Source organism: Xyrauchen texanus, chromosome 46, assembly GCF_025860055.1.
Source record: "Xyrauchen texanus isolate HMW12.3.18 chromosome 46, RBS_HiC_50CHRs, whole genome shotgun sequence".
Taxonomy (NCBI): domain Eukaryota; kingdom Metazoa; phylum Chordata; class Actinopteri; order Cypriniformes; family Catostomidae; genus Xyrauchen; species Xyrauchen texanus.
Genome location: NC_068321.1, coordinates 2977729 through 3000330, shown reverse-complemented (window position 1 = coordinate 3000330; position 22602 = coordinate 2977729). Strand labels below are relative to the sequence as shown.

The 22602-nt window shown below is 38.5% G+C and overlaps 1 protein-coding gene across 6 annotated transcripts in view; it reads right to left on the bottom strand.

Moving 5' to 3' along the window:
* The window catches only part of LOC127638125 (kinesin-like protein KIF21A), a 75849-nt gene that overhangs the window by 23206 nt on the left and 30041 nt on the right, over nucleotides 1–22602 (bottom strand). For 4 of the 6 annotated variants that reach the window (XM_052119483.1, XM_052119482.1, XM_052119484.1 and 1 more), the window contains exons 6-26: nucleotides 20548–20727; nucleotides 20297–20412; nucleotides 19980–20175; nucleotides 19672–19861; nucleotides 19189–19252; nucleotides 13827–14036; nucleotides 13351–13410; nucleotides 11725–11785; nucleotides 11519–11624; nucleotides 9758–9946; nucleotides 8406–8605; nucleotides 5588–5695; nucleotides 5429–5497; nucleotides 5056–5198; nucleotides 4832–4976; nucleotides 4457–4651; nucleotides 2653–2754; nucleotides 2360–2525; nucleotides 1824–1844; nucleotides 794–851; nucleotides 647–701 (exon numbers count right to left, since the gene is read on the bottom strand). In XM_052119483.1, the coding sequence (XP_051975443.1) occupies nucleotides 647–701; nucleotides 794–851; nucleotides 1824–1844; nucleotides 2360–2525; nucleotides 2653–2754; nucleotides 4457–4651; nucleotides 4832–4976; nucleotides 5056–5198; nucleotides 5429–5497; nucleotides 5588–5695; nucleotides 8406–8605; nucleotides 9758–9946; nucleotides 11519–11624; nucleotides 11725–11785; nucleotides 13351–13410; nucleotides 13827–14036; nucleotides 19189–19252; nucleotides 19672–19861; nucleotides 19980–20175; nucleotides 20297–20412; nucleotides 20548–20727 (2634 nt within the window). The remainder of the gene's footprint in view (nucleotides 1–646; nucleotides 702–793; nucleotides 852–1823; nucleotides 1845–2359; nucleotides 2526–2652; nucleotides 2755–4456; nucleotides 4652–4831; nucleotides 4977–5055; nucleotides 5199–5428; nucleotides 5498–5587; nucleotides 5696–8405; nucleotides 8606–9757; nucleotides 9947–11518; nucleotides 11625–11724; nucleotides 11786–13350; nucleotides 13411–13826; nucleotides 14037–19188; nucleotides 19253–19671; nucleotides 19862–19979; nucleotides 20176–20296; nucleotides 20413–20547; nucleotides 20728–22602) is intronic. The other 2 variants (XM_052119485.1, XM_052119487.1) reach the window with 2 other exon arrangements.

The following is a 22602-nucleotide window of genomic DNA, read 5'->3' as shown; positions in this document are numbered from 1 at the left end:
CCCTGGCAGCAGCTTCTTCGCTCCAGGTTGTCGGGGAGTCCAGTCACCACTCACCTTGCGAACAGCAGTTGTTCTCCGCATCCGGGCGGTCGGGCTACTCAGTCCCCCGGCGGATGGCAGCGGCACTCACCTGGGTGGACGGCAGTGTCGAGGACTCCGCGACGGGCATCCCTACTCCTTCCCGGGTTTCGGCACCAATGTAAAGGGGTTCAATGGAAAGGAGGAGGCGAGAACCGGCTTGGCAATATAAATAATAGTTTAATGAAAAACTGAACCAAAAACAGACAAACATAAACACACAGAGCAGCTGCCTGTAATTCTCTCTTTCTCTCTAGAACCGTCGTCACCGGCCACCTTTATCCCTCGCGCGCCTCCATCAGGCTGATTCGGGACCGGGCGTATGTTGTTCCAGCCCGGCCCCGCCCTCCTCCGCTCTACAACTACTTTTACTGTGGTTTTACTTTTTGTTCTTCCTTTTTGGCCAGGAGTCACCATTTACTTTGATTATAAGACAAAAAAAAAACTCGTTAAGATATTTTAACTCTCTCTTTTGCATTTCAAGGAAGAAAGTCATATGGGTTTTGAGCTACATCACATTGGCAAATTACATTTGAAGAACAGTTAATGAAGGTAATTAAGACTGTACCTTAGTCCTAGATTTAGTCTCTCCACATAGCTTCAAGAGGTCTGATGTCAGAATGCTGCATTATGGTAACAGACATTGACAGATGTTTGCTCATTCATTTAAGCAAAGAAAATGAAACATATTCTTCATTAGTAGATATTAACTTACTGTCCCTCCACTGCAGGACTCTGGGTCGACTCATCGCTACTACTGTCGTCACCATTTTCTAAATGAGGGAAAGAAAAAGACGAGAGGCTGGGTATTCACAAAACCACGAACAGGCCTGTAATTTATACCTGCAAAAAATATCTTTTAAGACCCCATGGAATGGTTTGTCGAATGCAATTTTCTTCACAGTGCTGAAGTATTTCCTATTAAAACATAGAGTTCTATTAAAAACATTGAAACATAAAAAAGAAGTGGCTTGTCTTTGTCCTTTCTTTTACATAATAGCCTGGTAAAACCATTATTTGCTACTTGCTATTGCTAAATGCTGACTGGTGGCATTTATAATTTATTCTTACTCTATATGTTTTGGACAACAATGTATATACATCCCTACGGACAAAATGATGTCATCAATATATTTGTAGCCTATATGTGTACAGTTTATGTTGTCAACTTTCTGGTTTACACTAGCATATAGATCACCTTAAAGCTAACTACAATAACTAAAATTTTGATTACATGGGGTCTTGAAAGGACTTAAGCAGAATGACCCTGACACTGTTATCTGCCATGTTTAAATGTTCAGACTTCTCTGAGAGTGTGGTAGTAATACTAAATAAGCACAGAGCTACATGCTAGTTTCTTTAGTTGCTGTGAAACACTGATCCAGACTGTTTCTGATGTTGGCTGTGATCAGATCATCAAAGTTAGCACAAAAAAAAGTGGTGGAGCAGAGGAATGAGGGAACACAAATGATACATCATTCAAAATGGAGAGAAAAATATTAGTATACTGCACCAAAACACGTCCTACATGTCATCGCACAATTTCCTGCTGAGATATTGTGATCTAAGTGAAGCATTGTGCTAGTTGGTTGGGAACTGGTGGATTTAATGTGGTAAGGACTGGTAGAGGAGGAAAGTACAGAAGCCTCATGCACCTGCGGATGGACCGCTAGCCTGTGGTTAGTCTGAGTAGGTAGATCCATGCACTCATTACATACAGAGTGTACGGTACTACTGGTACTCACCCAAGGGCATGTTACCTAGTTCTGTTTCAAACCAGCCAGGGGGAACAAAAAAAAGGCAACATAGAAATCAAAAATACATCCACCATATCAAAACCAAAAGTCAAAAGTTCTATTTTGAGAGGCAAGAAAGGCTGAGAGGCTCACTTCAGGAAATGTAAACACTGAAGAACCTGAGGGGTATTCATTGATATACCAATAATGAATGTCAATATGTTCTTGGCCAAAATAAACTACAAGGTGTATCAGACATTATGTTGATTGTCAAAGTCTGGCTCTGCGATTGTCTGCAACTCCTACCAAAATTTTAGTCCAGCAACTACAGCAATCAATCCACCGGGAATCAACAGACATGGCAGGACTTACTCTACAATTCTTTGCTGTATCTGGCCCCTTTAGAGCAGAGAGCTTTGAAGCATTTGCAGAAAAAAATCTTCCAGGTTACTAAAATGTTAAAACATTTCACTATGAGCAAACTCATGGGAAACAAGCTTAGAGTCTAGGAGTAAAGTCAAGGGACCAATAAGCATAGCCCTTACCTTGCAGAGCGCTCCCCAACAAAGCGTCCAGCTCTGGGTTAAACTCAGCCTTCTCTTTGAGCATGTGGAAGAGCAGCTGGTTTTGAGTTGCACTGTTGATTTCAGTTTGTTTGAGACGGCCCTCCATCACCTTTATCTGAGATTCCTTCTGCGCTGCCTGAAGACCCTGAACACAAGTCCAAATATGTGCAAATGTTGTAAAAACAAGTCAACTTTCTTATTCTAGCCCATTCTAGCCAGTTCAGCAGAAGACACATTTTAAATGAAAGTAAAACTGTTCTGTGATCTGACACCTTGTTGATGGCCATGGACATGAAATGATCTAGAAGGAATCGAGCTTCAGCAAGAGTGCAGGAGCCAATTACAGCTGAGACATCCACAGCGTCACCCTCCTCCTGCACAGAAAAGTCATTTGATTCATAGTTCGTAAAAGTCGTTTTAGTATATTGATTTAGAGTTCTTATAGTCATTTCAGTGAACTGAGAGTTTTTAGAATCGCTTCAGAGAATTTATTCAGTTTTCAGACATTTCAGTAAATTGTTCAGAGTTTGTAAGAGTTTTTTCAGATATTTTATTCAGAGATTTTAGAGTACTTTCAGTGAATTGATTCAGAGTTACTTCAGTGAATTGATTCATAGTTCTACGAGTAATTTCAGATAATTGATTCAGAATTTTAGAGTCATTTCAAGTTATTTTATTAAGAGTTTTAAGAGTAATTTCAGATAATTGATGCAAAGTTTGAAGATTCATTCCAGTGGTCAAATTCAGTATCAGTGACTTGAAGTTTTTGAGTAATTTCAGTGATATGATTCATAGTTCTACAAGTAATTTCATATAACTGATTCAGAGTTTTGAGTAATTTCAGTATACTGTATTGATTCAGTCATATCAGTGAACTGATTCAGAGTCATTTCAGTCATTTGATTCAGTTTTTAAGATTCATTTCAGTGAATTGATTCAGAGTCACTTCAGTGAATTGATTCAGTCATTTCAGTGAATTGATTCAGTCACTTCAGTGAATTGATTTAGAGTCTCTACAGTGAATTGATTCAGTCACTTCAGTGAATTGATTCAGAGTCATTTCAGTGAATTGATTCAGTCACTTCAGTGAATTGATTTAGAGTCTCTTCAGTGAATTGATTTAGAGTCTCTTCAGTGAATTGATTTAGAGTCATTTCAGTGAATTGATCAGTCACTTCAGTGAATTGATTTAGAGTCTCTTCAGTGAATTGATTCAGTCACTTCAGTGAATTTATTTAGAGTCTCTTCAGTGAATTGATTCAGTCACTTCAGTGAATTGATTCATAGTTCTACAAGTAATTTTATGTAACTGACTCAGAGTTTTTAAGATTAATTTCAGTGAATTGATTCAATCACTTCAGTGAATTGATTTAGAGTCTCTTCAGTTATTTTATTCAGAATTGTAACATTTATTTCAGTTTTTTTTTATTCAGTTTTAAGAGTAATTTCAGTGATTTGATGTACAGCCATTTCTGTCATTGGATTCAGAGTTTTTAAGAGTAATTTCAGTGAATTGATTCAGAGTCACTTAAATGAATTGATTCATAGTTCTACGAGTAATTTCAGATAATTTAATCAGAATTTTAGTCATTTCATTTTATTGATAAAGAACATTTCAGTTATTTTATTCAGAGTTGTAAGAGTCAATTCAGTGATTTGATTAGAGTTATTTTATAATTTGATTCAGATTTTAAAAGCTAAAGTGTGTTATTTTTTCAGTATTTTATTTTTAAAATACTTTCTCCTATCCCAGCTCAATATGCAGAACAACTATAAGTAAGCCATTCATAGGTACATTTTCTAAAAAAAACATAAAATGCAACAGACACAACAACATTGACTCAACCGATGGCTTGAGTTGTGGGCGGGACTATCTGTTTGATCTATTTATTCAGAAGTTTGTTTGAAAAAAATGTTACTCTTTCAATCCCATTCTGTGGTGTAGAAAAAACACGCTTCACACTATAAAAGTAATTTTAGAGAACTGTTTAAGATTTTAGTCATTTCAGTCATTTGATTCAAAGTAATTTCATTAAAGTTTGTAACATTATATCAGTGTATTCAGAATGGCTTGACCTTGGCTTCCTCCATCTGCATGATGTTGGCCTGGCAGTCAGTGATGCTGTCATTGATGTAGTCAATGTTTGCCAGTAGTGACTCCAGCTCTTCATTCAGTGTCTGAACGGCCTTCTCGTCCTCTGGCTCGTCCGCGAGCAGTCTCTCTCTCTTTCTGATGATCTTGTCCCGTCTCCGTGTCAACTCTTCACGTTGCTGCGGACACAATTTCAAATGACGAGACGTTAAATGGGTCAATTCATTTGTTTTTAAAGATTTCATCATTTCCATGGAATGCTATTCCCTGATAATTCCAGGTTTTCCATGACTGTGGTACACTGAGACAGATTTGAAATTGTAAGGTAGCTGTTTTCACAATAACAGGTTCATTTTTACCTTTAGAAGGCGATTCATGTCTGTCTCCATGTTTGAAATGGTCATGCGCTGCATTATAATATCAGATATACGCCGTTCCAAGCTCTGCCATTTACCACGAGCCACACGGGAGGAGTAAATGCCAACCGGCCTGCGGTGGTATAATCTACAGCAAAGACATGCCCGTCACATACAGAATGTAGTCATTTATACGTCCTAACACGCAGGAGGCCTGCATACTGTACCTGGTTCCATTAGGTGTTCCTGAACTGGAGTATGTTCGACCTGCGGATGGTCTGTGAGAGACATCCTGACTTGAATCTAGCAGATTTACCTTTCGTGTGACCTTTCCTGATATGGGTCGCACCTGCCTCCTCAGAGCACTCACCTGACAGAGACAACAATAATCACCTTACCACAGAAAAAAGTAAAAAGAAAAGATAGTTTGGCTTTTAATCTGAATAATCAGAGAAATAATCAATAGATTAATTGATAACCAAATAGTTGCTTGTTACAGACATAATTAAATCCTTAAAACACAGCGGGCTCAGAAAGTCATACTTACAAATGTCTGAGTGTTATTGCATTCAATATAAAACATCAAAGTGAATATTTCACCTCCTCAGTTTTTCTGCGCAGAATGAGTTCCTGTTGTCTCTTCTGAGCTTCTAGAAGTTTCAGCTGATGCTGTACAAAACAAAACCTCAAACGTCACGGGACATATTCACATATTACCCATTCATACAGCAGTATGAGTGTTGTTTTCCCATAATGCACCTCTTGTTTGCGCTGGTCTTTCTTCAGTGTGGCGATCTCGCGGTTTCTGCGTGATTCTGCCATCCTGCTCTTCTCCTGCTGCTCCTTCATCTGCTTCATCAGACGCACCTGACAACAGTCACCATAGCAACACTCAACTCTCCAAACTAGTTCAATTCTATAATGTGTTTCTTAAGAACTGTATGATAATTAAACGGGGCAAGAGTTGACAGTGGGGTTCAAAAGTATGAATTTGGGGCTGGGAATCGATCCTAAAAAGATTTGAATCGTTAGGAATTGAGAATCGACTCCAAAGCTTGGAATCATTTCTGCTCGGGGGAATCGTCCGTGCTCATGGGTGTGATATAGAAAACAGCTACACATTCCAGAAGCCTCAACAGCACTTATTTAAATGACAAAAGAATGATGACTTCAGCTAAACAAACATCATTTCCAAACTGATTTTGTATTCAGTCAGCCATGATTTCGCTCTGTTTGTTAATCTGTATGAAGCTCTTCAACACATCAGACAGTTGCTTTCCAGACTGATATTGTCTGCCATTAGTTCACTATGGATTACTCAAATAATCAAGTAAAATGCTAATTTGTGGCAAGCCGTTCATGCTATCATATATAGTGCAAAGTACTGTCACGGCCTTGTCTGACAGGACCATGCCATCATCCTCCTATGCTTGTCTTGTGTTTCATTGTCTTTGTGTGTGCACACATTTTCGGTTGAATTCCTTGTCGTGCACTCTTCCGTCTGTCTTGTTTCATGTCCGGAGCATGGTGTCTGGATCCTGACTTCCTGTCTGGTTTGGTTTTGGTCTGTGTTGGGATCCGGACACTCATGCTCCATGTTCTGTGTCTGTCTCTCGTGATCACGGACACGCGTTGCGCTCCCATTGCGTCGTGAGCTGCCTTCATGCTGTGCTGAGGTTCGGTCACTTCGGTCTGAGGTGTTGGGTTTGTGTGTGGCCGAACTCTCGCACAGGTGTCTCATCTTGTTTTTGTCGCCTGTTGCATGCATCGCGTGCTGTTTGTCTCGTGATATACGCTCAGGTTTGGTTTAGTGTGAGAATGTGTGACATTGCTTTGTTTGCCGTTGTTACGCATTCTCTCGTCTTGTCTGTCGGTTGGCATGAGTGCATATTGACTTATTGTCTTGGCGATGTGCGCTCATGCCATTCGGGTGTTTTGTTTCTGTATTGCCATGTTTCTCTCTGTCTTACATCATACCCTGCCTCCTTGTTTGCCCATTATTAGTTTATTAGTCACACCTGCCCTGTCTTGTTAACCTGTTGATTTTTCTCCCTTTTAGTCTCCTCGTGTGTGCTGTCCAGTGCCAAATCATCTTGTGTTTGTTCCAGTTAGTCATGTGTGTTGGTCCGGTCTGACCTGTCTTCAGTTTCCTCTGCCCCAGCCTGGATTATATACTATTTGTTTGTCCCCTTCAGGGTAGATTGTGTTTATAGTCCCCCCCCTTTGTGGGAGTTTATGTATTTTTACTCTGTGCTTGGGTCTTGAGACTCTCTGTTATCTCTGCAAGGTCATGACAAGAATGTGTATATTATGCTGTATATTAAGAGATTTAACTTCAACTCCCTTTTTTTGTCCCCTTCCATCAATTCCGAAACCAGGAATCGGAATCAGATATTCAAAAAATATCTGAAATCGAACAGGCCTATATTAAATTCAGTTGTGAAAATGCTTCAATTTTGGCAATTTATTACATTATTCATTGCAAAAAACGAGGATCAAGTGTTTGGTATCATTGTAAAGAAAACTTTTCAAATTTGTTACTGATATAGATTATGATACTGAGACTCTCAGCCTAAGAAACTGCTAAAAATCACACAAAATTTTTAAAGTTTTTTAAAATTTTAAATTTTAAATTTTAAAAGTTTTTCTGATTTTTCTGATTTGACCATATATATCTCTGGGTGTAAATAAGGTGGCTCTGAATAACTGCTTTTGTTTTGTTCATAATCATGCCAACTGTATCTGAGAAACAAATTGTGTTGATACAACAAAGCAAACAAATGTTATAGCATATTATATATAGATTATTATACAAAATAATAAATTATAGCCTCTCCAAACAAACAAAACATATTAATTGTAGCTACCTAAGAACTAATTACACATGCAAACACAACAATGACTTGTTTGCATAGCATGCAGACATGATTTTATTAATGAGATTTCACAGAATGAGTTTCATTCTGTGCCATTTGAGTCATCATTGATTCTGTGTCATGTATTTGGCGCCATCTCCTGGTGGCTTTACAGAAAATTATGCTATAATAGAAAATTTAACTTCTGTCTGTAATGTCTTCAAGTCTTCATAGTGTGGTTTAGATGAAAAATGTGACTGTAGGTTATACCTTAAAAAAAATATTATTTGTATATATATGTAATTTTTAGGATTAAATGATTATAGATGTGCATCAAAAAAGTAATTTGACTTTGCCTCAACAAGCCATGTGAATTCATAAGTGGCTGAGAGAATATCATTAATGTCTTATAGCATCGCAAATGTTTCTCTGATTATTCTGAAATGCCAAATCCTGCCATCAAAAATCATTTAGTCTGCATTCTCTCAACTGCAAATCAATTATTACATTTAAAAAAATAGCCACATCTATTTTGCAACAGTTTCCCCAGAAGTGAAGATTTTGTTCTCTTAAACACATGGGATTGATAATTTAATTTGTAACTTTGATGGAAGCATGATTGAAGACAGTGCTGCAGTAGGGGTAATGTGTCTGGTGTCCACTGGATGGTGCTGTTTATCCTCAAATGTGTCATTGGTAATGATGATTCAGCTTGGACTTACTTTGGTTTTCTTCATTTCAGTCATGTCCTGCTGTAGTTTCTTCAGTTGCTTCTCATACTGTGATTGGTTCTTCAGTAAGCGAGCATGCTCTTTCTGTGCTGCCTGCAGCTTCTGCAGCTCTTTATTCATCACACTCAGTTTCTTTTCATATTCAGCCTTTATGCGCTTGGCTTTATCCTCCGAGCACGTCTCCACGGAGCCTGAACACACACACACACACACACACACACACACACACACATACACAAATAAACAGAAATTCATTAGCTTTTATTACAGTCCATTACCACAACCTCCACAGTTTTAGCATGTTTTAGCACAATGTTAGGAATTTTCAGACGGTCCCTTATATCAAGGTTAAATTCATGATCTTGAACGATTTTGCGGTGACACCATCTGACAAGCTTAAATACTGGACAAATCGTGTTATAAATATTGTTTCAAAATGGGATGCATCATTTCATCTTTAAATAGGGGACGAGTGGCAACCCTACTTGGGACTGCCGCTATGAAATGATGATGTCTAGAGATTGGATTGCATTCAGATTTGCAGGTAACGCATGGAACTAGTGCATGTACCGCTACATAAAATGACCTTTCGTAGCATTGATGGATTATTGTTATTGAACAGCTAGTAATTAATATCAGAGAAATGCAGCCTCTTACATACGGTCGTTTACATCAACCTGGAGATAGTAACACGATTTGACATTAGAGGTCACTGTTGCCCCAAACATTGCAAATGCAGAGTTCTATCCTTCTAATATATTTATGCATTTTGGCAGACGCTTTATCCAAAGCGACTTACAGTGCAGTTATTACAGGGACAATCCCCCCGGAGCAACCTGGAGTTAAGGGCCTTGCTCAAGGGCCCAACAGTGGCATCTTGGTGGTGCTGGGGCTTGAACCCCCGACCTTCTGGTCAGTAACCCTGAGCCTCAACCACTGAGCCACCACTGCCCCCTAATTGGTCATGCTTTGCATTTGGAATGATCCGTGACCCAACGGTTGAGAAACCCTGTTTTAGAGCTGCTTGGTGTGAGCAGCCAGCTTCAGATTTACATTTAAACATTCTTAAAACAAGATCTATTCACTCTGAAGTGTGCAGCACATGCAAACTCTACACTTCTCTGATTAGATCACATCCTTTGCAGTTTAATAATCACACTAGGACATAACATGATTTTAATTTGTGTTCTGAATGTTTACACAATGACATTGGTATGTCAGATGGTATAGGTTTTTGGTATTACAAGAGCGCAGCAACAGAGCTGATTCGGACACCAGTATCGCTGTTGGGACATCACTAGTCATTTTCTATATTGTATGATGTGGAGTAGAGAATCTCATACCCATATTCTGCAGCACTTGGTCTCTCTCCAGCTGTGTGTCTCTGATCTTACACTGCAGCATCATGAGTTTCTGTTCATACTGTTGTTTGAGCGTGTGCAGGCGTCTCTGGCTGTTCTCCAGTTCATCGATTAACTTCTGTTTAATGGCGATCTCACACGTGATGTTGGCCAGATCTGCCTGGAAGTCCTCTGATCAATAAAAACAAAATTATTTCCAAAATATATTTATGTACAGACAATCTTTTAAGAGAACGTGTTTTCTGTCAAAGATCCAACCTTTGTCTAAAAATATATGTATTGTAGCTCAGAGTTAATTGTAACAGACCAAACATTAACCAAATATTCAAATATTTTGAAAAGGTACCAACTACAATTGTTTAAACACGTATCAAACTTATTAAAGATTCATATGTTTAATATGTCAGAATACACAACTGTCCTGAAAAGCTGAGCTCCTGAAATATTAGCATATAATTATGCATGTCATAAAATATCGATTATTGATCAGTACGTTATTTTATCGATATATTTTTGAGGCATCAATATATACAAATTTGCCGACATTTAAATGAAAAGCCTAATTTGCATGCTTTGCAATTCACTGTCAGTTGGCGTAATAGCTTTGGGAGACCACAAGAGGGTGATACTGAAGCAGGTCGCAAGGCACCAGGATCACAACATAGGATGGTTACTTTAGACCTCCTTGCACAGGACACATACACACAAAAGTTACAGGTTTTTCTACTTTTTCAAGAATGAAAGTGACATTGCACTGCATTATCAGCGTTACCGCAAGATGTGATATAGGGGCATTAGTGTGAACTGTCTGCTTCTAGGGTGAGTTTTCTCTTTCAAATCAACTACTGTCACGGTGGAGCAACAGTTCGAAGAGAATATTGCTGAGCAAGTAAGAGTAAGTCAGTATATTTATATCAACTTACCTGATTAATGACACATCCAGTTTAATGGGACAGACATTTGAAGGTATCTCTATCGCCCCCTTGAGTACTGAGGTTTGTTCCCACACCAGTAACGCAAGAATGCACATTAAGCATGTTCAACTGGACCGCGTGTTGGCAATGTGTTGGCCAAGCGATCTCATCTTCATTCACGTACTTGCGTAGAGTATGTTTCGGCCATTAAGCAGCCACACTGTGTATGTACCTTCATAGAATTTATTTTTTAGAACGCACCACGTCGTCCGCCAGACACGTCCAGTGTGCGACGCCCTTAATTATAATCTGCTGCTCATAATTAATCAATGTCGTCTAAAGAATTTTATATGAAAACACAAAGACTATTGTGCAATGGGCAGCCCTAATTCTATCTGGAAAAGTCACGATATATATCTATAATCCTCGTGTAAATCTTCAGATTATTGATCATCGATCCCAAGCCTACATATAATGAATATACTGACGTATTAGCTACTTTAAGAAGTTACTCTATTGTAAATTACTCTTTTATTCATTGAGTAGCTTTTTTAAAGGACGCGGCGTAATCACAACACAAGTTTAAAACATATTCAAGTTCAATTGTTTATTGGCTTTAATGTTTGTGCAGATGTAAGTTGTAATATTATGTTTATGTTTGGGAATATAGTGTTAAAGTAAAATGTTCAACACTTTATTCAACACTGACAGAAATGAAGCAAAGAAAATCAAAGTGTATGATTTACTATGGCAATTTTCCAAATGCCTTTTCAATGCTAAAGACGCTTTATAATCACATTGGTGATTATTTGACAGTAAAATGTAGCACCTTTCTCATCCAGCTCAGAATCAGACTCCTCAGAGCTCTCCTCCAACTCTTCTTCATCCACCTCCTCCTCCTCTTCTCCATCTCCCTCCTCACGGTCACTGCTGTCCTGCAGGAAAAAAAAAAAACAGTTTTATGTCAAACCACCAATCACAACCTACTTATTTTTGAACTGTGTTCTGATATGCCGAGGGAACTGCCAATCATACCATCTCTGGCTCTTGACTGGCTGGTTCTGACATCTCTTTCTCATTGATCTTCTCGTTGGTACTACAGAGAAAAATGAACAAACTAGATATTAAAAATCTGTTTTCCAACTTTAAAAAAGGCTCTTTTTAGTGATAGTGTAAACAGTTTCATCATATATAATCTGGGGAAAAAATGGAGGAGAAAAAGAAAATTAGGAGGGATGTATTATGGCAGACGTGATGCAAATTTAGAGTTAAACGTGCCTCACACGGTGTCCTAACCAGATGTGATGCGTCAAGTTTCCACCATTTGTCTGTTCACACTGAACGTGAACTTCTGCGTGACATGACACAATCACAGCCAATGAGAACATTTTAAAGTTTAATGTTAATTCATACAATAGAGCACAACAGTCTGGTTCCTGAAGTTAATTTATCCCATAGACTAATTGATTTTCAACGATAACTTATAAATCTTGAATGACCTACTATGAGCTACAAGAATGTTCATCGATGGTATATGCTTCTGTTGAAGCCATCTGTCTGTGTTATTTCAACTTCATTGTTTAGAATCGTGTTTGATAGCGAAATTCATGGTAAATAACTACATTACCCACAGTACAGCAGTGAAAGCTCCACCAATCAGAGAATATATATATATATATATATATATATATATATATATATATATATATATATATATATATTGATGTCAGAGGTTTACATACATTTAGGTTGAAGTCATTAAAACTTTTTTAACCACTCCACAGATTTCATATTAGCAAACTATAGTTTTGGCAAGTCATTTAGGACAGCTACATTTTGCTTGACATGAGTAATTTTTCCAACAATTGTTTACAGACACATTTCACTTTTAATTGACTATATAAAAATTCCAGTGAGTAAGTTAACTGTGCCTTTATGCAGCTTGGAAAATTCCATAAAAGCCTTTAGACAATTAGCTTCTGTGCATGTATTTTAAGGCCTACCTTTTTTGCACAGGTCACTTCGGGGGCTCCGTACATTTAACCCCAAAATAAAAAAAATTAAATAGTAATATTTTAAAGTTAGAAAAGTCTTTTCATATATATTTTGTATTGTGACATTATTATTAGCATTTCCAATTATGAAAGAAATGTAAAATAAAATGTATTTTACTGTAATATGTGAAAGACATTTCACTTTTATGTAATTCTCATTATTCTTAATTGTGATTCCCAATAGATTCTCATGAAAAATGCAATAATCTTTTTTTTTATTATTAAATTTAGTGTAAATTGAAGGCAATACAACAAACAACAAACACTAAAGTACCAAAAATTATTATTGTTGTTTTTTTGGAAGGAAAATGTGCTTAACTGTCATGAAAATGTCACATTGTAAAATGTGAGGGGGAAGGGGGGTTGTTAAATATAATCTGGCATGTTCTTGACAGGTTTCATGAGATTCAACAACCAACAATCAACCAAAGTGTATTTGAACAAAAGTCTCTTGAAAGTAAATGAAGTAAAGACATTTTCTGGGCAGTTCTTCAAGTTTGGAAACTACCTGTTTTAAAAGCACAATGAGAGTTTAAAGGCTGTGAGCAAAGATGCAAGACAGTGGGTTATGTGTAATTACTGTACAGAGGGTGACACAGGGACAAACCTGTCTTCCTCCATCTCCTCATTCTCCTCCTCTCTCCTGTCGACCAGCAACTGCTGGAGTCTTCAGAGGTCAGAGGTCAGAGAGAGGAGCACAAACAGAGACAGATAGAGAAGCCACGGCACTGACATTAGAAAAGAAGAGTAGAAGGTCACATGCAAAACCTTCTTCTAACTGATATCACCATCAAACTATTCATCGGTGACTAAGGGATTAAATGTCATCTAATAACTTTAACCAAATGTAAAATATGCCACTGTTTTAGTGGATATGTAGTGGATAAAACTTCGAAATATTGTTTAGGAAAGATTTTTCACTGTCATAACTTCCGAGTTTCATGTGATAAATATTTCAGTGTAAATTCACCGAAATACAAACCAAGATGGGTGGTGTTCCATAATTATACAAGGGAAAACATCTAGGCCTAAATAATTCAATTGTCATAGGAACAATTGACACTGAGTTCACCCTGTCATTACCTCTTCTTCTTCTTCTTTTCCTTCCTTCTCAATTTCTCCAGGTCTTTCTTGGCAATATCGATGATGTCACTAGTCTCCTGACTCGGGTCGGCCCCCAGCAGAGCAGGAGAGAACGTTCCAGAGTTTCCGTAGAATGGGGGGCGACTAGACGCCCGTGTGAGGTTCCTCCTCAAGTTTTCATTCACTGCTTCACTCTCCAGAAGTTTAGCTCTGAAACACACATACACAAAAGCCCTCAGTTATTGTAAAATAATATATATATATATATATACAATATTTTTTTTATGTAATTTTTTCTCATAATTTTGTTTTATTCAAAAATGATATCAAATATTTAACGATTTTGTCCTAAGATTTATTCTCTGAGGTGCTGCACTAAAGGTCATGTCTCTTTACAAATAATCAGGAAGAGCTATTTAACTATTTCCTGTATGAAGAGAATAAATAAATAAAAGAAATGGCAGCTACCTTGGAAACACATGGTAAGTCTGACTTCTATAAAATATATGGTTCAATAATAATTTTTGTTAAATCTGTCTGAAAATAATTTCATCCATCCAACCATATCGTGGAACAGTGGATCAGCTCATTACCCTAGCGCAGATTCTAGATGGGGTATGTGAGTTTGATCATCCAGTCTACATGTCTTTTGTGGACTTGGAGCCACCTGGGGTGTCCTGTAGGGGATGCTGCTGGAGTATGGGTAACCGGGTCACAAATACTTGATATTCAGTCCCTGCTGCTGGAGTATGGGGTACAGGGCCACTAATGCATGCCATTTAGTCCCTTTGTAACCATTGCAAGAGCTGTGCATGTATTATCGGCATTAATTAAAGCTTGTTCCCAGTGGGATTTTAGACTTCACCAAGTAAATCTGTCTTTTGTCACCTATCCTGTTTCTGATATTCATGACCAGGATTTCAATGGGCAGTCTAGGAAATGAGTGTGTCCAGTATGGGGGCTCATGTTTGCATTTCTACTTTTTGTAGACGGTGTACTGTTGGCATTGTCAGGCTTTGAGGGTGATTTGCAACCAAATGTAAAGTGGCTGGAATGAGGGTCAGCACCTCTAAAAAAGGGTAGATTGTCCTCTCCGGGTAGGGAGTAAGCTGCTTCCCCAAGTGGACGAGTTTAAGTATATCGATGTCTTGTTCACAAGACAGGGAAAGTTGGAGCATGAGATCAATAGGCAGACCGGAGCAGCAGCTGCAATAATACGGGTGTTTTGCCGGACCATGGTGCCTAAAGGCAAAGCCCTCAAGGTCCTTTTACCGTACCATGGTCCCTAAACGGAAAGCTCTCAAGGCCGTTTTACCAGACCATGGTGCCTAAACGCATCAAGGTCATTTTACCAGACCATGGTGCCTAAACACAAAGCTCTCAAGGCCGTTTTACCAGACCATGGTCCCTAAACGGAAAGCTCTCAAGGCTGTTTTACCAGACCATGGTGCCTAAACGCATCAAGGTCGTTTTACCAGAACATGATGCCTAAACGCAAAGCTCTCAAGGCCGTTTTACCAGACCATGGTGCCTAAACGCAAAGCTCTCAAGGCTGTTTTACCAGACCATAGTGCCTAAAGGCAAAGCTCTCAAGGCTGTTTTACCAGACCATGATGCCTAAACGGAAAGCTCTCAAGGCCGTTTTACCAGACCATGGTGCCTAAACGCATCAAGGTCGTTTTACCAGAACATGATGCCTAAACGCAAAGCTCTCAAGGCCGTTTTACCAGACCATGGTGCCTAAACGCAAAGCTCTCAAGGCTGTTTTACCGGAATATGGTGCCTAAACATACAGATCACAAGGCCGTTTCACCAGACCATGGTGCGTTAAGGCAAAGCTCTCACGGTTGTTTTACCAGACCATGGTGCCTAAGGGCATATTTTACAAGTTGATATATGTTCCATATCTCATCAATGGTTATGATCTTTCTGGATGGATGGATGGAAAGACGGACTGCAATCCCCAGGTACTGTCCCCAATCTTTATGCTATGCTGAAATGGCGTGTCAGCCATGACAACGCAACAACATCTAGAGCCTTAGGCATCTCAGAGCAAATCTCATCTACCGCAGGCACCTTGCCACATTGGAGCTTTTTTTTTGTGATTTTCTCCCCTTTTCTCCCCAATCTGGAATGCCCAATTCCCAATTCACTCTAAGTCCTCGTGGTGGCTTAGTGACTCGCCTCAATCTGAGTGGTGGAGGATGAATCTCAGTTGCGTCCGCGTCTGAGACAGTCAATCCACGTATCTCACATGGCTTGTTGAGAGCGTTACCAAGGAGATGTAGTGTGTGTGGAGCCCCACGCAATTCTACGCGGCATCCACACACAACTCACCACGCGCCCCACCAAGAACGAGAACCACACATTATAGATACCATGTAGAGGCTACCCCATGTGACCATGTGAATGTAAATTCTCCCTTGCAAACGGGCCAACTTGGTTGCTTAGGAGACCTGGCTGGTAGTCAGCTTCAATACTCACTGAGCTACACAGTACACCCCCCCCCCCCTTTTTTGACCACTTTGGTGACCTCTGCCAGGGATAGGAGAAGTGGAAGAGGTGGTTGTAAATAAAGTTTCTGGACAGGAGTCTCAATCAAATGCTTCCAATGCACCCTCAAAATTCATTTAAGTTTGCCAGGTCTGTCTGGTAATCCCCCTCACCACATGATTCAAGTCACAATCAGGTGGTTATTAGTTGACAGCTTATCTTCACCCAAATGTCCAAAACATACAGTCACAGATAATGTGACAACAAAGTTGATCATTGAAATTTTGCCTAAGGTGTTCTGGTACCAAGTACACTTATGAACAACCTTATGTTTGGACATTATGGCATATCCATGACTATCACATAAGTCCAATAACAAAACACTGCTCAGGATCAGATCAGGCATGCCAGTCCTCCCAATCATTCCCACCCAAGTTTCTCTGTCGTCTGCAACATGGGCATTGAAGTCCAGCTGGACTATAGAATTCCCAAGTGGCACCTTTTCCAGAGCCTCACTTAGGATCTCCAAGAAGGCCGGATACTGTGAACTTTCAGTTTTGAGGTGACCCTCTCGTCTACTGAGCTAAACTACAAGATTGTAGTGTATCTCAATATAGTTTTTTTTCTTCTAAAAATAAAAAACAACAAAAAAGTGTTTATATTTTAAATAACCATGATATAGTGGTATGCCATATGTGAGAACATAACATTATTCTTAATATTTTTAGCCTACTAGTATGCCCATTACAATGAAAAAACAATCAATCAATAAATAATTATTAAAAATAATATTTGATTTGTATTATCTACTCTGCATTGTTTTCAATCCAAGAAATAAATTTGGCTTCTCACTAGTTGAAAATAATCATTTGCTTTGATTATGAAGCAAACTCCTACATCACATATTTGTTTTGGATTTAGCCTTTCATAGGATACTGGAAACCTTTCTGACAACTATATAGCCTTCTAGATATAAATGTGCTGTTGACAAAGGTGTTATTTCATAATTCCTGAGGTAATTTACGTGATAGCTTCACTCTTCTCTATCCATGTTTAAAGAAGAACAGATGCCGGTTGGAAAGATTGACGGTATCCTCATAAACAGTAACTAACAGCAGCTAGGCTGCACAGCATTACAAGCTCTTCCTCATTTTCTCTCAGAATGTAAAGTGATTAGAACCTGAGGTTTTCTCTCACTCTCATTCTCTCTCTATCTCTCTCTTTCTCTCCCCGTGCATGCTGTGTGCATTCGCCTCAATAGAAGCACTCTCATCCTAGAACGTGAGAAAACATGTTTCGGAAATGTCCGCATTCTGTATGTTCATCTTTCTCCATATTTGTTTGTCTCTTTCACTATCAGTCTCACAGCCATATGGAGTGCGCACAAAGATATTTTCATACAAAGATTTAGACGGTATAGAAAAATCTCTACAGGTTCTCACTTTATGCTGTCGCCAAAATAAGCCCAACTATATCTAGTTGGCATTAATCAACCTCCCACACAAACTCTGGCTCCTTTCCCACCAGAGAGGTCACATTCTATGTACCAAAAGCCAGTTTCTGTAACCAAGGTCCAGTGTGCATGGGCCTCCACCTCAGTCTGCTGCCAACTGGGCATTGCACCAGTCCCCTTCTTCACTCTCTGCAGGTGGTGGGCCAACAGAGAGGCTCAACACAATATAAAAAATTACCACATACCCATTTTAGCTAACTGGTTAAAAAGCATTAAAAAAAAATCCACACAATATTAAAAGATATATTATGATTTCTAACAAGATCTAAAATGGCTATGTGGTCTTGTTGCATAAGTTGTCACTTTGTATGCTGAAGTTTTTGGGTGTTACAGCCCGTCACAGGAACACTGAACTATCTGTATGTAAATATTCATTACTTGATCAAACAGAGTGCATTTTTAATCACTGAAGAATCATTAAGCTCTGAAATTTATGGAAGAATTATGGAATAGTGTTTTCAAAATGTGATATCAATTCATATAACTCAAAACGCAAAGGTTTTTAGATTATTTTCTCCATGTGTTTTTAACAGTTAGCATAGATAACCTCACACACGCATGCGCACACACACACACACACACACACACACACACACACACACAGAACAAAGAACAAAGTCTGAGTCTTCTGTTTTATAAACTAATTGAAATTTCACAGTCCATTACTGTTCATTTCTGTTCATTACATTTCATTTTCTTGACATTATTATTAATTTACTTTGAGTTTTTACATTTTGATGTTTGAATTTTTGATTTTATGTCTCTTTGTAACACCAGGTTAGGTTTGACTGCAAGCATTTATTGCAAAAAACTGACATTTCAAAACAGTAAAAAAGAAAATGGCTAAAATAATAGTGTGATAATGTCTAAATATATATCCAAATGCATAACTTCAGATAAAATCTAGAATTACTACAAATGGAAATACCCGTGGCTGCATGGAACACTGAAGCCATCTACTGGCTATTATTGTCATAACATGATTTTTAAGTCATGTTATTTTTCTTTTTACCAGATGGCAGCAATCTGCCCCCAATACATGACACATTCTTATATTTTCTTCTTGTTTCAAATTATAGAAGTGTAGGTTTTTACTGTAGAGATGTTATTCTATATAATGTATTTTTAATTTTTTTGGCATATGCAAATGAATAGTGAAATCGAGAAATATATATGTAAAGATCTAAAAAATCCCAAATGAAGTGCAGAATTTTTTTCTTTTTACCTCACAGAAGAAGAAAGTTCTTAAAAATTTTTTTTACACCTGTACTATTTTCTCAATCAGTAAAGCAAGCATCCCCCAATCAGTATAGAACAGTAAAGCAATGAGTAAACAATATAACGTGATTTGTTTACCTCAGATCTTCAATTTCCTTGATGTAATTCTGAATCATATTTCCAATCTCCTCGCTGCCTTCACCTGAAACACAGTCAATAATCAGATAATATTCAAACATCTTATTCAATATTCAACCTTTTGATTCAGGGGGGCCTGACAACCACCCCTGGAGTTCGCTAGTTTGCTACTCAGTGGGGCGTGTGGTGAGTTAAGCGTCGATGCCGCGGTGGATGGTGTGAATCCCCACATGCGCTATGTCTCCGTGGCAACGCGCTCAATAAGCCACATGATAAGATGTACGGGTTGATGGTCTCAGACGCGGAGGCAGCTGGGATTCATCCTCCGCCACCAGGATTGAGGCGAGTCACTACGTGACCACAAGGATTTAAAAAGCGCATTGAGAATTGGGCATTCCAAATTGGGTGAAAAAGGAGAAAAAATACCTCCCCAAAAAAAAAAAAAAATCATTTTAATTGGTGTGGGCGGCACTAATGTGTTACCTGCTCTGGCGAGCACCTGATTGGCCTGTTCACTGAGGAGCTGTGTGAGTCGGGCACCCTGAGCGTCTATAGTTTCCTGCATAGCCTTCACACGCATGCGCAGATTATTATTCTCTATCTGCAGCATTGAGTTCTCATGACACATGTCGTTGATGCTTTCGAGCCCATCTTCTCCAACCATTCGCTTCCCCTGAGAAAGAGAGATTTCAATCATTTACCAAACATAAATGCACAAACCATTGATGTACAACAAGTGTTCCCATTCTTGCTGAAACCCTGTGAACTCATTTGTGAGGCGAAAGTCTCACCGTTCTGTACTCCATGAGCTCCATCTGTAGTCTGGCAATCTCCGTTCTGAGAGCACTGATCTGCTGGCTGGCCTTGTCCTGGTTCACCATCACCTTGTTCTTGATGTTGCGAGCTCTGTTGGCGTATTTCAGTGTGTTGAGGGTCTCCATGAAGTCCTGATCTGACGGGCTGATGCAGGCGATCATCACTGTTCGGCTGACCGACCAGAGAAAACGTGCAAACTTAATTACTCATTTTCCGATGCATTAAATCAAATAAAGTATTGAAGTTGTAATACTGATGACCCAAGATGAAGTCCAGCTAATCGTACACCAACCTGTTTCCTCCCAGTGAATCCTGCAGAAGGCGAGTGAGTTTTGAGTCTCGGTAAGGCACGTGCGTCGATCTTTTGGTCCTGTCTCCTAAAGCACTGATAACATTTCCCAATGCCAGCTACATCACAGTGAAAAAAGACAAGCAGACTAAATATATCAAATGAACCGTTACACTTAACCTGATTTATATTATCGATATTTACTCTAGCCCAAAAAGACATGCAGGAGGTGATTATGTGTTTGTGGTTCGGACCAGTCCACAGTTAATGGATATGCCCTCCTTGGCCCGGTCTCCTGTAGCTCCAGTCCTCTTGAGCCGCTCTGATCCGGCCAGATCCACAAAGTGAAATTTGGCTGTGAGTGTCTCAAACTCTTCCATCTCAGAAGAGTTGCTGGCCAGTCGATTGTCTGTCTCACTGTCCTGATGTGGAGACTGAGAAAAAAGACAGAATAATATGCAGCAGGATGTGATGCACTGTGTGTTGTGACACATTCCTCCCGGAACCATCATTAACATTTTGTGTGACTTGTGCCACAGTACACCTGCTGTCAGTTCGGACCAGACGGCATAGCCTTTGTTGCCCCCGTGCATCGATGAGCCTTGGGTGCCCAACACCCTGTCGCTCAGGTCTTTACTCCTGCACATTTCACCAGCATTCAACAAGTTGACTACGAGTACTGATTGTTTGTTTACCATCTAATCAACCCAGACCTTGACATGTGGCTTTGTTAGGAGATGATCAGTGTTGTTTGCTTCACCTGGGAGTGGTCATAATGTTTTGGCTCATCTAGGTATTTATAGTTAAAATATTTAAAACATTTGAATATTTGGTTCCATTCATTGCCATCGGTTAATGAATCATGTATCATGAACACTATATTTTGTACAGCGTTTATTAATCTTTGTTAATGTTAGTTAATAAAACAATTGTTCATGTTAGTTTCTAGTGCATTAACTAATGTTAACACAAACAACTTTTGATTTTAAAAATGTGTTACTATATGATGAAATTAACATTAACCAAGATTAACAAATGCTTTAAAAGTATTGTTCATTATTAGTTCATGTCTTTAACTGTTTTAAAGTGTTACCAAATAATTTTTTGCGTTCCTTTTTCATATGCAGTCTATTAATGAATTGAAATTGAATTAAAGTTACATTAAACATGAACATGACACATGTCCATTTGTTCGGACAGTTATGCAAAATTATTCTCAGATTCTAGTCCTTGTGCTGTATTTTATTTTATAATTTTTTTTACAGTAGCTAAATATCTAGATAAACGCTGCTATTTTCGGTTCAGTTGTCAATGGACAATGATAATCATATTTCCCTTAAAAAGTGAATTCATAAATTTTATTTATAAAGTAATTTTAGAAAAACTGAATGTGCTTATTTAGATCACATAAACGTGTGTTGAACACAAAAAACCCTTGACACCAATAAAACAATAATAATGTAAAATGAGGTAACTGCATTCCCTGAAAGAAATGTGCACGTTAAACATATTTGAATAGTCTCAGTTAATGTGTTACATCGGTAGCTCTTAAATCTAAAAAGGGAAACGTTATCTAAAACTAAAATTACATTTAGAAAAAAATACTAAACTAAGATAAACTAAAATGAACAATCACAGTTACTATGTTTCCATCCAAGGATTTGTTTTACAGAAAAAGGTTTAGCACGTGAAAATAAAGCTGATGGAAACACATATTATCGCTAAAATTTCACAAGTGTCGACATCAAATTATTCCATTTAGCTTTAGCACATAAATCCTGTCAACACGTCAAAAGTTGTGAAAAACTAGTTTGGATTTGTTGAGAAAAATGTGCCAGTGTCAGTCACATGACAGAATTTACATCACATGTGTCCTCACAACAAACAGCATAACGGAGACGTACACTTGACAGATGAAGAGACTTGAGTTTTCCTCAACGACATCACCTTTATTCTTGATGGACGTTTTTCCAGAACATTATGGACTGCGCGGCCAAAACGCCCGGTAAAAATAAACCATTTTAAATTCATCCCATGCAATGCTGGTAAAAAAAACGATTGTGAATAGTGAGTTGTACAGACACTGTTTCAGAACAGAAAAACTAAAATATAATTGTGTGCATGTAATTGTGTGATCCTAACAGAATGAAGAGGATTGTTGAAGTTTTATGTGTTGTTCGGACACCGCAGCTCCACGTTTCACAAGATACTTTCTGCAGGGACAAATAAGATTACATAATGTGAACGGACTGTCCGTATTTTTAATTCACGAGTGTAAAGAAGCATTACAGGCTCAATAATGCCAATCA